At 41.7% G+C, this 15,292-nt stretch overlaps 1 protein-coding gene across 1 annotated transcript in view; it reads left to right on the forward strand.

Moving 5' to 3' along the window:
- The first annotated feature begins 334 nt into the window (after window positions 1-334).
- Igsf11 (immunoglobulin superfamily, member 11) overlaps window positions 335-15,292 on the forward strand; it is a 117,310-nt gene continuing 102,352 nt past the window's right edge. Inside the window, exons 1-2 of the mRNA XM_013019337.1 lie at window positions 335-340; window positions 2,221-2,677. Coding sequence (XP_012874791.1) covers window positions 335-340; window positions 2,221-2,677 — 463 coding nt within the window. The remainder of the gene's footprint in view (window positions 341-2,220; window positions 2,678-15,292) is intronic.

Genomic DNA, 15,292 nt, shown 5'->3' on the forward strand with positions numbered 1-15,292 from the left:
AAAATTAACTTTCTCTTCTTGAATACAAATGAACTGATCATGGAAAGAGGTGGTTCAGCATTTTGATTGAGAAAAGAAGCTTGTCTAGGATTAAACCTTCAATTTGGACAATCCAAATTTAAATATTTAGAAGTTCACTCTATTCTCATTTCATCCATGTTTTTGAGCCCAGATGACTATTATAACTGTGGCAGAGTACGACGAGTGTTTGTTGCTCCTTTTTTTTTCTTCTCCATGTTTTTCCTTGTTAAGTAAGGCAGTTCCAGCTACTGTAGAGGTGAGAGTGGGGTAAATGTCACCCAGATTTTTTTACTATTATTAATGTGGAGGATGAATGGCGGTGAGGATGGCAGTTGGGTGAACTGGAATAAAATGTTGAATACGTGACTTACTTCATTGTTCCCATAGATATCTAAGATTTTGTGATGTTTTCAAATTTTGAACTTTAACTATAGGGTGAATGTTAGAAGACTTTGGTTCTAGGTGTAGCCATTGTTAGTTGCCTTTAATGCTTTTATGTTAATGTCTTTTATCCTTCTATGGAGCGGGGGTTTGTAACAGATGCCTTGTTACCCTCTGGGGTTGCTGTGAAGATCTAATCAAATAATATATGTGAAAGCAGTTTGACATTTATGAAGCATTATGTGAATGTATGATGTGTGTGTGTGTGTGTGTGTGTGTGTGTGTGTGTATGTGTGTGTGTTTTGTTTTTTGCTGGTTATGGAGCTTGAACTCAGGGCCTGGGTGCTATCCCTGAATTTTTTCACTTGAGGTTAGCGCTCCACCACATTGAGCCACAGCTCTACTTCCAGTTTTCTGGTGGTTAATTGGAGATAGGAGTCTTAGGGATCTTCCTGTTCCTGCTGGCTTCAAACTGTGATCCTCAGATCTCATCCCCCTGAATAGCTAGGATTCAGTGCCCAGTTATGTGTGGTGTTTTGTACCCCGAATGCTTAAGGGATTTAAGGAAATCCTACTCTTATCATAAGGCAGATTAAGACCAAAGGATGGGTGAAATTCATCATTAACTATAAACGATTTATTCAGAGTAACAGCTGGTGCTGCTCAATCTCCATGTTGACATGTTCTCTCGGCTCCCTGTGAGAGGGTGTTTAGAAAGCTCCATGTCCAACTCTTGGAGCTTTCAGTACTCATGGACCTGATACCTTGGGCCCACCATGTACTTTCTGCCTCCATGCCAGACCACCTTCTGAAAAGTGATCATCTCTTGTCTCCCTTCAGAACCCATGTTTTTCTCATCACAAATCATCAGCTCTGACAGGGCAAGCCAGAAGGGAGGAAGCAGAATGCTCCTCTTCTGATTCATCAGAGCATAGATGTACCCTTGGTACAACTGGAACTTGGGCAGATTGTCTATCTCACATTTTTTAATCATCAACCCAGTGGATGCCTGGACACAATGTAGGTACTTAGTAAATATCTGCTGAATTGATGTAATATCTATATTTGTATAACTTGCTTTTCCTGGGTTTTAAAGCCTGGATTACTAGTTATGTATTTAACTGAAAAACAGTGTATCTCTACTATAAACATAGGATTATAATGAAGTAAACAGAATGTTCTGAGTAGCACTTATTCAGTTTACTGTACAGCTTCCTTGTTTTTCTCTTTATATTTATATTCCCTAATTGGGACTAGGTTAAACTGAAGGAAGATATGCAGGACAGGGTAAGGACTGGGTAAAGAAAACAAAGTATGTCTAGTGATGACTTTTTTATTGAAAACTTAAACTTCAGTTATTAATATGAAAGATGATTGGGAAGTAGTGAGCAAAGTTGAGGCATCCCTAATTTATAATCCAAATAGTTCTCTTTAGGGTATTCTTGTTAAAAGTTACTGACATATTCCTTTGTTTTTTTTTAAACTTGTAAATAGAACAGTAACTGGTTCAAAAAAGAAATTCTAGCTGGACACTAGTAGTTCACACCTGTCATCCCTAGCTACACAGGAGGCTGAGATCTGAGGATCATGATTTGAAGCCAGCCTGGGCAAGAAAGTCCCTGAGCCTCTTATCTCCAATGGACGACTCAGAAAAAGCTGCAAATGGAACTGTGGCTCAAGCGGTAGAGTTCTACCCATGAGCCAAAGAAGCTCAGGGACAGCACACGGGCCCTGAGTTCAAGTCCCAGTACCGACAGACACCACAGGACACACAGATACAGACAGACAGAGCTTGGGTGTGGGGAGAGGGGCACCCAGGTGGCGGCAGCCTCTGCGCTCCGCAGGCGGCCGCCAGGAGGCGCCCGGGAGCCGCCGCGGTTGCCCGGGAGACGGGGCGCGCGAGTGGGCGGCGCGGAGCGGGGCGGTGCGGCGCGGAGCCCGGCGGCGCGGCGCCCCGTCGCGGCCGGTGCTGAGCGGACCCGGAGTTGGGGTCGGGGAGGGGGAGTTGGGCTGCGCGGAGGCGCAGGGCGGCCGAGGCGCGGCTCGGGGCGGCCGGCGGCGGCGGTGCGGCGGCGGCACAGCCCGTGGCGCTCCCGCGCGTCCCGACGTCCGCGCTCGGCCGGACCCTGCTGTCCGGGACAGCGCCTGGCCCCCGGCTGCGTCCCCGCGGCGGTGACCCGGCGCCCGGCGGGCGGCGGCGGGCGCGTTCCCCGCGGCCCCGGGATGACTTCTCGGGGTTGCCCTCTGGGCCCCCTGCTGCTGCTCTCGCTGCACGGTGAGTAGTGGCGGCGCGGAGCCCCGGTAGCCGGGGACCCCCCCTCCCCGGTCCCTCCTTTACCCCTGCGGGGCCGTGCACCCCGCCAGGGCCGGGGGGCTCCCGCGCCCACCTGCGGACTCGGCCCCCGCCCGCCGCGCAGGTAACCGGACGCGCGGCGCCTTCCCACCGCTCCGTCCCGGGCCCGCGCGCGCAGGGGGGCGGATCAGGTGTGGGGGGTCCCCCGGGATAACGAACTCCCGGATTTTTACCGGTCCCGTCACAAACCCGGCTTGGAGTTGCTTCCCCTCACTTCCTGGCGCCTGGGAAACTTTACCTGGCATCTTTTACCCTCACCCCGATGGAGGCCATGGTTGGAAAAGCTGGGATGGAGCTGGTCTGGAGAGCTTGTCACCTTTCGTCTCAACGAGTGCGGAAGGGCGGGAGGTGTGGAGTCACACGCGGGGTTTTGCATGGTTTTTCCGGAGTGTCTGTGGCTCCGGAGACACCCGCAGGTCTCCGTTCAGGTTCAGGGCCTCGGTTGAACCGAGAAGGTGCCTTAGCCGATCCTGAACCCACTCAGCCGGCTTAGGTGGAGGGAAGGAGCGGGCGAAGGCTGGCCAGGCCCCTTGATGCCAGCTCCTGGCGAACTGGTGGTTGCCAACTCGTCTTGTCCTGGGACTGCTCTGAGCAGGCCGCGGTTTCTCTCTGCTCTTTCTTTGCAGTGTGAAATAAGACCATACATGTAACTGAAAGTATTGCCCTAAGAACAGATCCGATTGTTTTCTTTCAAAGATCTGCGGTCAGATCTGTATTTTTATGTCTTGTATGTCTTTTATGTTCGGTAACACACGCTGCTCTCGTTCTGTGTATGGTTCCCTTTTGCATTAGGAGGAGGTACTTTTACAGAGTTGAACTAATTCGCATAATCATCTTTACAAGCTCCTCTGATTTCTTTCTGCTTAAGCAGAACTGTTCTTAAAGCAATGTTAAAATGCTTTCTTTTTTTTAAAAAGAAAAAATTTCCAAGGACTTAACAGTCTTTGTGACAACTTATTCTGTAGAGCCTATTTTCAATCTATGTTCATTTGTCCAGCAAATATTTTCAAGTGACCGTCTTGTGCATTGGGTGTGGAGTGGGGAAGGTAGCCGCAAGTTATAAAGATGCAGGAAAAAAAAGTCTATAAGTATGCATGATTTATGGTGTAAGATATATGTGTATATACACCTGTATGTGTATATATATTATACAAGGTGCTGTTGTAATAGTTAAGATTTCATGGGAAAGGTGACTTTTGATCTAGACTTTGAGTTGGCTAGATGAGAGTGGCTGGGCTATAGAATCCCAGGAAACAGGAGCCTGACGGAAGGAAGAATGTGAAGGGAAAAGTGCAGGGACATATTCTCTCATTTTCTTTTCTTTTCTTCTCTTTCTCTCTTTCTTTTCTTTTTTTTTCTTTTTCTTTCTTTCTTTCTGTGAGTACTGGGGCTTGAACTCAAGGCCTAGGCACTGTTTCTTAGCTTTTTTGCCCAAGGATTGAACCCTTAACCACCTAGGCCACAGCTCCACTTCTGGCCATTTGGTGGTTAATAGGAGATAAAAGTTTCACGGACTCTTTTTTTCCCAGCCTGGTTTCACATCATGATCCTCAGTTCTCAGCATCCTGAGTAGCTAGGAATAAAGGTGTGAGCCACCTGAGCCTAGCTAGGAGCATATTTCTTTCTTTCTTTCTTTTCTTTCTTTCTTTCTTTCTTTTCTTTCTTTCTTCGCACTGTACCTCATCTCTTCAGCTCAAGGCGAGCGTTCTACTGCTTGAGCCACAGCGCCACTTCCGGTTTTCTAGTGGTTTATTGGAGATAAGAGTCTCAGGGACTTTCCTGCCTGGGCTGGCTTTGAACCATGATCCTCAAATCTCAGCCTCCTGAGTATCTAGGATTACAGGTGTGAGCCACCGGCGCCCAGCAGGGCATATTCTTGAAAGGGTGAGCCTCCAACTGCTGGAGCAGAAGTTTACAGGGAGAAAAAGCAGGACAAGGGGTTTAGGGCAAGCTAGTACACAGTTTTGAATGCTGGGTTCAAGTTTTATTTAGAGTGCCCTGGGAAAGACTCCAGTGTTGGCTTTCCACATGATGGGAGGGAAAAAGGATGAACTTCCTGCGTGCCTGCCTGTGACCCAGTGTCTGTCTCCAGGAGGATCCTGGGCGCTGACTGCCCTGAGTTCTTGAACCAGGCAACGTTAAAACTGGTTTGATTGAACTGCTATGCAGGTCTCAGAATTCCACTGCAAAGAGGGGCACAGGGAACAGTTAGCACCAAAGGTGAAACAAAGCCCATGAAGTAAAACACAAAATGCATGGCAAAAAATTTCATTTATTTTTGTTAAACCTCTGTGGAGTAACTTTTAAGGGAATTTAGTGGAAGAGGTCACTTCAGTGTAGTGCTACAATGAGTAAGAAATACCTAAAAATATTTCTTCTAGTTGTGATTCTTTGAAACAGGTAATTTTACACAATTTTTTTGTGTATGTGCAGATACTGGGACTTGAACTCAGGGTCTTAACTACACAACTACACACCCCCCTCCTCCCCGCTTACTTGCTAGTGAATGATACTCTATGACTTGAGCTGTATCTTGAATCCTATTTTTTTTCTTTTAGTAATCCTACTGAGAATAAAATTCAGGGCCTCATGCTTGCTAGGCAGGTGCTCTGTACCCCGAGTCATGCCTTCAGCTCCCCGAATCTCTTAAATCTTCACCTTATGAAAAAAAATGTATTGTCAAGTTATGTTTCTCCACTCTAAATTTAATTAGGTGACCATTTTGGAAGCAAAAAAAATGTGGTTTGACTCACAAGAAAGGTGACAACTCTATGAGAATTTTAGAGAAGTAGAATTTATTCAACATCTGTTTAGGAAGCAATTTAAATACTAAACCACTCAGTTCTTTAAGAATATTAAGCTTAGAACTGTCGTCAGGCCCAGAGTAACGATGTGACGGTAACGATAACTTGTTTTGGCTCCTCTTCGCCCTCCGCTCCGGGGAACAGTAAGTGGCACATTTTCCAATGTGTCCTCACACTTGGATAGCGGAAAACATCTATAATGAAATTCTCATTTGAATCTTCGTACTTACACCATGTGATCTGGTGTCGAGCAAGGTGGTGTGGGGTGTGCAGGGTTCTTCCGTGGCAGTGGGTGTTGCAACAAATGGAACCCACGCTGCCACACTTACAGAGCTGGACGAAGTTGGGCAATGTATTACCTCCCATGGAAAGTCTCACATATGACGAATTCATATAGAACAAAGGCCCATTTGATGTCATCTGGATTGAGAGCAACAGCATATCTATGCCTAGAAGCATTCTCTGGCCTTTGGAAATAGGATTGCCAGACTTCTGGTTTCTCACTTGTGGTAGCACTTCACCTCACCTTCTGCTTTAGTTGAGGAGACTGACAGGCACTTACTCTGTCTCTTGACCTTCACCTCACCATCTGGATGATGGGGAAATCCTCTCTGCATCATACTTTTGCGCGTCACTGGTTTCATTTAGAGCGGTTGTCAGTTCCTGGGTGGCGTTCAACAGCCATCTGACTTGGTCTTAGTAAGCCTATGTTACTAAATCTCCTGTGAAAGTTTTAGGTCTGTTGATTCCCTTTGTACTTGACTTCTGTGTCTAAGGAGGCTCCAGGGGTGGTTTGCATTTGTAATCTGTTTTATGTTGTAGACCTGTGAAATTGGAGAGAGAAAACATGTTTCCTAATTTGCAAATGATAGATTTAGTTTGTCCAGGTCCTTATTAGGTACTATATAGGTTCTAAGTGGTACAGCTCTGGCCCATTCACCCACTATAGGAAGAATTCTATTTAACCAATGTCACTAAAAATATCACATTTATAAAACAGAAGTGTACACTAAAATATAGCAAAGACTATTCCATAGAGACTTTTTTTGGGGGGGGGTCCAGTCATGGGGCCTGAACTCTGGGCTTGGGCGCTGTCCCTCAGCTCTTCAGCTCAAGGCTAGTGCTCTACCACTTGAGCCACAGTGCCACTTCCGGCTTTCTTCTTTTTGCTTATGTGGTGCTGAGGAATCGAACCCAGGGCCTCAGGCATGCAAGGCAAGTGCTCTACCACTGAGCCACCTTCCCAGCCCTCCATAGAGACTTTTGAAGATGTTTCTTACTGGTTTGTCTACATTTAACTTTTAAACTTTTTGAATCTTCAGAGAAAGATAAACACATTATTCAGGACATACTAAGAAAAGCATTGGTAAACAAGTTTACATCCTACAAGCACTGAGTTAAGGAAAAACTTATACTACATGGTTTCTTTGGGAGAATTTTCAGAGGATTAGGGTTAACCGTGGTCATGACTCACAGCAGGTGAAGATTTTGGGTTAGGGTGGTTAAAGTGTAGTAGGCCTGTGGGACTATCTGTGCTGCCTCTATTCACTGAATGCCACTGATAGATAATAACACAATGTGATGCTTGTGAAGTCAGGGGGCCACTTCTAGGCCAGCCTTAAATGACTCATTAGTCCAATATTAAGAAGAAATTTAAATTTGACCAAAGTCTGCTGATGACCACAGCAGTGGAAACACAAGGTCCTCATTTAGAGAACCTTTCTCCCCTTTTGCCCAACACCCACTGTTCCCAAGGACTTTTTATCTCCTGCATTCTCATTGAGTCTAACCTTCCTCTTGTCCTGTTTAGAGGATGTCATGTTCTTTTGCTGGTAGTAGTAGATTTGTGGAAGCTAAGAGATGTAGCCATTCCAAGTCACCCTATCTACTTCAGATTGAGATTAAGAAACAACAGTAACAGCCACTAACAACCCGTAGCCAAGCAGGCAGACCAGACATCTTCCTGGAAGCTGGCATGCTGAGGAATGGGGAATGTGGGCATCGCGATGCAGTATATTTCCTCTCATCCCATGAAGTCACTTAATCATTCTCTCTCTCCAGTGTGTATGCATATGTTTCTTACTTGTGATCAAATGTTTTAGTGATATGGTCGGTATATTGATGCATGTGCCTGAAAAGAACATTGCTTTTCTTTTTAAAAGAAAAATATACTTTTTTTTGTCGTAATTTTCTTTAGGAATTGGAATGACTTTGTTAGCTACAACTGCATTGAACTTTGTAATAATTTTTTGTGTGAAAGAAGTGGTAGACATCCAATCTCAGTTTTTTAAAAAAATTCTGTATGTCATTTGGAATTCCATTTGAAATTATAACACAGACTTTTGAAAATTGATTCTTGGCTTACCTGTTTTTGAAAACTTTGAAGCCGTCCATTTTGAAAAAAATAATTTCCCTAAGGAATTCTGAATGTTTTGCTCTACACAGGAAAAAAAAAACAACAACAAAAAACAGTCTTACACTTAGTAAGTTTCCCATTTCCAAGTCTGGGATGTTCTCGGTCTCAGATCCATTCTTCCAAGAATAGAGAGCATTGTTTAAAGGGCTGAGAAACCTTTCTCTCCAAAAGGCTATTTAGATATTTAAAACGTTCACAGTCTATACACAGTTACCAATGCAAACAGACAGCTATGGGCACCCAATAAGAAGTATACGAGAAGCATTTAACAGCCTTTCCTGCCTTGGTAACGTAACACTCTCACTCCACACACATCATTTTGGGGGATGTTCTTTTAGATGAGTATTAACAAGTCAGCCCCCTATGGGAGTGGGCATCATATCCTCTTCCTGATAGGGAAAGGTTGCTGTTTTTCCCTTCCATTCCCTTCCCTTCTCCCGAAGCCTGTTTAAGCCCATTCATAGTTTATGCCAGCGTGATTCATACTCTAATGGACCATCATCTCAGTCGGCAGTATTGTTTATGTTCCCATAAAATGTCAGAAGTCAATTGCCACTCATAACAGATTCCTCAGCCATGTGCTAGAGCTACTTAAGTAACAGCAAACATCAAACATGGATTAGGATGCTATTTCTTTGTTTCTTTGGACCAAGTTCATCATTGTCAGTTACACAACTTCTGTCAGCCCCCATGGGTCACGCACCCTTTGCCAGAACACAGAGCACATGGCAGGAGAAGAGCCTGCAGTGGCTGTAAGCATCATTTCTTGTGATGTTAACATATTCACACTATGCTAGCATTTTTGGCTTTTGTTGTTTAAGAAAGTTTGAAGTCTAGTCCATTTATGCGAATTGCCCATGTGTAAACACAGATGGCCATGTTAGCTTTTGTTGGCCAGGATAGCATTCAGAGCATGTGGAAAACACGATAGTAGTGTATTGCCGAGATTCTCAAACTTCTGTCCTTCACTAGTATCGAGGACCATAGTTTATGTGGACCATGTCTATTTTTGCCATACTAGCAATTGAAAGTGAAACAGTTTAAAATAGGTAATAATCTTCTTTTAGTGGGCTGGGATTTTTAAAGATTTTTTAAAATTGTTAGTATAAAGGTGATGTAAAGAGGGGTTACAGTTACACAAGTCAGGTGAAGAGTACATTTAGACAATATCAACCCTTTCTTCACTCTCCAAGTTTTCCTCCCATCCCCACACACAAGTTGTACAGTTCATTTTCAACATAGTGTCCAGTGACTACCACTGCTGCACCCTTTCTGTGCCTCTCCTTATACTTCCAAAGTCATATAAATGAACAAACAAAACAAAAAGAAAAAGAAGTTTGTTTCCATTTCCTGGAGCTTATTTCAATGAATATTCTTTTGTATGATCAGATGCACATAGGCATTTTGCCTTTCTGTTCTTTTCCTAAGAGTATCCTCCTCTGGTCTCACTGTTTATGAATGCGTAGGGACCTGCATAAGTTATTATGTTCTGTATTTTGGATCTTGGGGTGGGTTTTTTTTGTTGTTGTTTTTGGGTCCGGTCATGGGGCCTGAACTCTGGGCCTGGGCACTGTCCCTCAGCTCTTCAGCTCAAGGCTAGTGCTCTTGAGCCACAGTGCTACTTCCGGCTTTTTTCTTTTTGCTTATGTGGTGCTGAGGAATCGAACCCAGGGCCTCATGCATGCAAGGCAAGTGCTCTACCACTGAGACACCTTCCCAGCCCCTCCATCTATATTTTTTATTGTAAAAATTCTGTACAGAGGAGTTACAGTTACATGAGTAGGGTAATGAGTACATTTCCTATTGAGCATTGTTACCCCCTCCTTTGTTTTTCCCCTACCATCCCTTCCCTTTCCACCTCCCTAACTCCTCCCCCTCCCCCAAATTGTAAAGTTCCTTTTCAACATAGTGTCTTGTACATCTCATTGTTACAATGGGTCAACCTGTATCCTTATTAAACATTTTGTTATATTCCTTCCTCTCCCCAAATTATGAAAATGTATATACAAGATGTAGGACACTAGAATCAGACACAGTGAAAACAGAGGTTATACTGTGGGGGAAGAACATACAAAACAGACAAAAGAATCACATAGTGCATTATAAGTATGTTAAAAACAATAGCAAGAAAGAAAAAACCACTTGTGTCCTTGTCTTGGGGTTTATTTCATTTAACATCATCTTATATGGTCATATGTACATAGCTTTTGACCTTTTTTGCTTGTCCTAGACATGTACTAGTTATTGCAAGTAAGGGAAACCATGGGAAACTATGTTTCTTCAGGCCTGGCTTACTTCACTTAATATAATTTTTTCCAAGTCTTTCCATTTCCTAACAAATGGGGTAATGCCATTCTTTCTGATGGAGGCATAGAATTCATATACATACGTACATACATACATACATATATATATATATCACATTTTCTTGATCCATTCATCATCTACTGAGGGTTGGTTCCATATCTTAACTATGGTTCCATATCTTATCTACTGGGCTGGTTCCATATCTTAGCTATGGTGAATAATGCTGCAATAAACATGGTTGTGCTGGTAGCTTTGGTATGATCTTGTTTGTGATCGTTTGGGTAAATGCCCAAAAGTGGGATTGCTGGGTCATAGAGGAGCTCTATGTGGAGTCTTTTGAGGAACCTCCATATTGCTTTTCAAAGTGGTTGAACAAGGTTACATTTCTACCAACAATGCAGTAGGGTTCCCTTTTGGCCACATCCTCCCCAGTATCTGTTGTTATTAGAGTTCTTGATTATAGCCATTCTAACTGGTGTGAGGTAGAATCTCAATGTTGTTTTGATTTGCGTTTCTTTTATGACTAGAGAAGATTAGCATTTCTTTATGTGCCTAATGGCCATTCTCATTTCCTCTTCAGAGAAGTCTCTCTTTAAGTCTTTAGCACACTTATTTATCAGGCAGTTGTTTCTTTGAGGATTTGTTGTTGGGGGATTTAATTTGTTGAGTTCTAAGTATATTTTAGATATGAGACCCTTGTCCGTTGTATGGATAGTGAAGATCTTCTTCCAATCCATGGGCTTTCTGTTGATCTTGCTAGCTATGTCCTTTGCCATGCAGAAGCTCTGCAGTTTCATGCAATCCCATTTATCCAACCTTTCTTTGATTTGTTGTGTTTCTGGGTCTCTATTAAGAAAATTTTGGCCTGTGCTAAGGAGCCCTAGAGTTTCTCCTATTCTGTCCTGTAATGTTTTCAGAGTGTCTGCTTTTATTTTGAGGTCTTTGATCCATTTGGAGTTGATTCTGGTGCAGGGTGATAAATATGGATCTAACTTTAGTTTTCTAAAAGTGTTTAACCAACTTTGCCAGTACCATTTACTGAAAAGGCTTTCTTCCATTCTATTTTTTTAGCTTCCTTGTCAAAGATTAGATGGCTATAGGTCTGTGGGTTCATTTCTGTGTCTTCAGTCCTATTCCATTAGTCCTCAGGTCTGTTTTTGTGCCAGTACCAAGCTGTTTTTCTTACTATGGCTTTGTAGTGGAGTTTGAAATTTGGAATTGATATTCCTCCAGCACTGTTCTTTCTGATAAGAATTGTTTTTGCTATTTGGGGTCTTTTATTGTTCCAAATGAATTTTTGAAATCCCTTTTACCTTATCCCTTGAGTGGATTCTTAGCTCATGTTTGTTTTTTGTAGTATTATACATTGGTTATTATAAATATTATGTGGATCTTGTAAATGTAGATATATTACATAATGTACAAGTTACATTTATTAATAATTCCATCAATCTCATCAGAAGTCTTACTAAACTTACCTTGTCAGATATGTATTTTGCAAAATTTTAATATTTGCTCCAGTTTCATTCACTGGTAGCAAACAACTTGGCAGAGATAGTTTTACTTTGTTCAGTTTGGAGGGAGTATCTGCTGGATTCCTAAGTCGAGTAACTGGTATCTGTCACAATTTCCTTTTCAAGTCAGCATATTGATCTGTGATTCAGTTTGGATCTCATAGTGTAAGTATTTGCTTCTCCTTGGGACAGCTCTTTGCTGATCTCACCCTCCTGAATGGATTAAAGATACGACCAGTGGTGTCTGGCCATTTACTTGCTTTCTATGGCATTTCTCTGCTTGTCTTTAATAATTATATTTGTGTGTGGTGTTTCTCCTAGGTTACATGATGAATACGAATGTTTTACTAGAGCTATCATTGGTTAATGAGCAGCCAATGAACTTTATGAAATTAAATTTTTTCATTATCTTCAAGTAGTTGTACAAGGAGTTTCATTCAACAGATCAGTTTCTAAATACAATGGATGGTTGCTTTCATCATTCTCATCTCCACATTCTTAATATCATAGCATATACATTGACATGATTGCATTCTCACCTGCTTCCTCTCTTCATTTGTTTATCCCATTCTCCCTGACCCCATACCTTTAAAGTAGTAGGAAAATTGTATTCATTTTGCTGGACTGTAAGTTAGTTTTTCTAAGGAATTACATAGTTTGAATTCTCCTCTGCATGTACCAAGCTTCGGTTAATATATTTGTGTATATGTGCATACAATCCTGTATATGTTTACATGTTCTTCTACAAATTAGATCTAGCTTCCACCTATGAGAAAAAACACATACCCTTTGTCTCTCTGGGCCTGACTTACTTCACTTAACATAATTTTCTCCACGTCCATCCATTTCTTTGCACATGCTTGTAATACCATTCTTCCTAATGGATGAGTAAAATTCTAGTCTGTATATGTACTGCATTTTCTTAATCTGGTCATCCATTGAGAGGTATCTGGGCTGCTTCCATTACTTGGCTATGGTGAATAGTGCAAAAGCTGCAAATTGTTCTTTTGGAAGTAGCAGTTCTTAAAGAGGAATCTATGAGAGCAGTTAGGGCATATCCGAATCTGATTTTATGGCTTTGATAGGTTTTGTGCCATCAGTGGTCATTTCTAGATTATCTTTCTGTATTTTCCTGAAAGAGCACATTATATACAAAGCCAGGCAGTCTCTGAGGTTGACAGAGTAGGTCATGTTGGGAGGACTAAAAGAATTATAAGTCAGAAACATACTGTCAAAAAAAAAAAAAAAGAAACATACTGCCTATGATGTTAGTCCTGTTAAGCAGAATCTTACATCATTACAGTTCTTTTTGAACCATGCCACCTTGCTCTCTCAGTTTTTACCTCCCGTCCTTACCCATAATATGTACAGCTCATTTTCCATATAGTGTCTGGTGAGAACCACACCCTCTGTTCCATCTTGTCTGTGCCCCCTTTACCCTCCCAAAGACAAACAAAATAGATCATATGTAGCTGAGTGTCAGTGGCTCATGCCTGAATCCTAGATACTTCAAGAGGCTGAGATCTGAGGATCATGTTCAAAGCCAGTCTGGGCAGGAAAGTCCCTGAGACTCTTATCTCCAGTAAACCACCAGAAAGCCAGAAGTGGTGCTGTGGCTCAAGTAGTAGAGTGCTAGCCTTGAGCTGAAGAGCTGAGGGACAGCAGCCAGGCCCAGAGTTCAGGCTACAACTGACAAAAAAAATCATATGTTAGGTCACAAAGCAAATCTGTGCAAATTCAAAAATAATGAAATTATTTCTTGCATGCTGTCAGACTACAATGGAATAAATTAGAGCTCAACAGCAAAAGCCATCACAGAAAACTTTATAACTTATGGAAACTGAACAACACATTGCTGAATGATGAGTGAGTCATTGAGGAGATTAGAAGGGAAATTCAAATGTTTATGGAATAATAAAAATGAACACACAAAATACCAGCTCCTGTGGGACATAGCAAAGGCAGTACTCAGAGGAAAATTTATAGCTCTGAGTGCCTACATCAAGAAATTGGAGAAAACTCAAATCAACACTTTAATGATGTATCTCAAGCTCCTTGAAAAATAGGAACAAACCAAACCCTAAACTAATAGAAACAAATAATAAAAACTAAATCAGATAAAACAAATCAGAGAATAAAAAATACCATAGAAATAATTAACAAAACCGAGTTGGTTCTCTGAAAAAAATAAAATTGACATTTAGCAAATTTGACAAAAATAAAACACACCCAAATTAATAAAATTACAGACAAAAATGGAAACATCACAAGTATGCAAGATTCAGAATATTATTAGGGAATACTTTGCAAACCTTCATGCCAGCAAATTGGAGAATCTGTGAGAACTGAAAGCATTCCTAGAGAACATTGATATACCCAAACTGAACCAAGAAATTTAACCCAACTAAAGAGACCCATAACATTAATGAAATTAAATGACAATAAAGGACCTTCCATCCAAGAATAGCCTAGGACCAGATGGATTTATAGCCAAATTCCATAAAGCCTTCAGTGGAGAACTCACTACCATACTCCTCAAATTCTTCAATAAAATTGAAAAGGAAAGATCACTACCAGTCTGATTCTATGAAGCCAGCATACCATTCACCACAAAACCAGATAGGACCCATCAAAGAAAGAACTATAGACCCATCTCTTTGATGAACATAGATGCAAAACGTCTCAAGAAAATTCTGGCCAGCTGAATTCAATAAATAACCAAAAAAAATCATGCACTATGATCAAACAGGATTCATTCCAGGGTTACAAAGCTGGTTCAGTATTCACAAGGCAATTAATATAATTCAAGACATCAACAGTAGCAAGGATGATAAAAATCACGTGATCATCTCAATAGATGCAGAAAAAGCATTTGACAAGATTCAACACCCCTTTATGATCAAAGCTCTGGAGAAGCTAGGAATCCATAGAACATTTGTCAAAATAATAAAGGCTATATCTGACAAACCTACAGCTAGTATTATACTTAATGGTGAAAGTTAAAACCATTCCCTTTGAAATCAGAAACCAAAGATGTTCACTCTCTCCATGCCACTTCAACATAGTACTGGAATTCCTAGCAAGAGCAATAAGGCAAGAGAAAAACATAAAGGGAATCCAAATAGGGAAAGAAGAAGTAAAGCTATCTGCCTTTGAAGATGACACAATCCCATATTTAAAGAACCCCATAGATTCCTCACCCAAGCTACTTAAGTAGATCTGAAACTTTGGCACAATAGTAGGATATAAAGTTAACCTTCAAAAATAAGTAGCTTTTCTGTATGCCAATGATGAGAAGAGTGAGACTGAAACCAGGAAAGCAATTCCATTTGCCAAAAAAAGCAAAAACAAAAACAACAACCTGCGAATTAACATAACCAAAGATTTTTTTTTTATTTGTGAACTTACTGTACAGAGGGGTTACAATTACATGGGCAGGATAATGCGTACATTTCTTACCAAGCATTGCAGCCTCCTCCTTTTGTTTACCCTTCAC

The sequence above is a fragment of the Dipodomys ordii genome, unplaced genomic scaffold, assembly GCF_000151885.1.
Source record: "Dipodomys ordii isolate 6190 unplaced genomic scaffold, Dord_2.0 Scaffold45, whole genome shotgun sequence".
In the NCBI taxonomy this organism is placed as follows: domain Eukaryota; kingdom Metazoa; phylum Chordata; class Mammalia; order Rodentia; family Heteromyidae; genus Dipodomys; species Dipodomys ordii.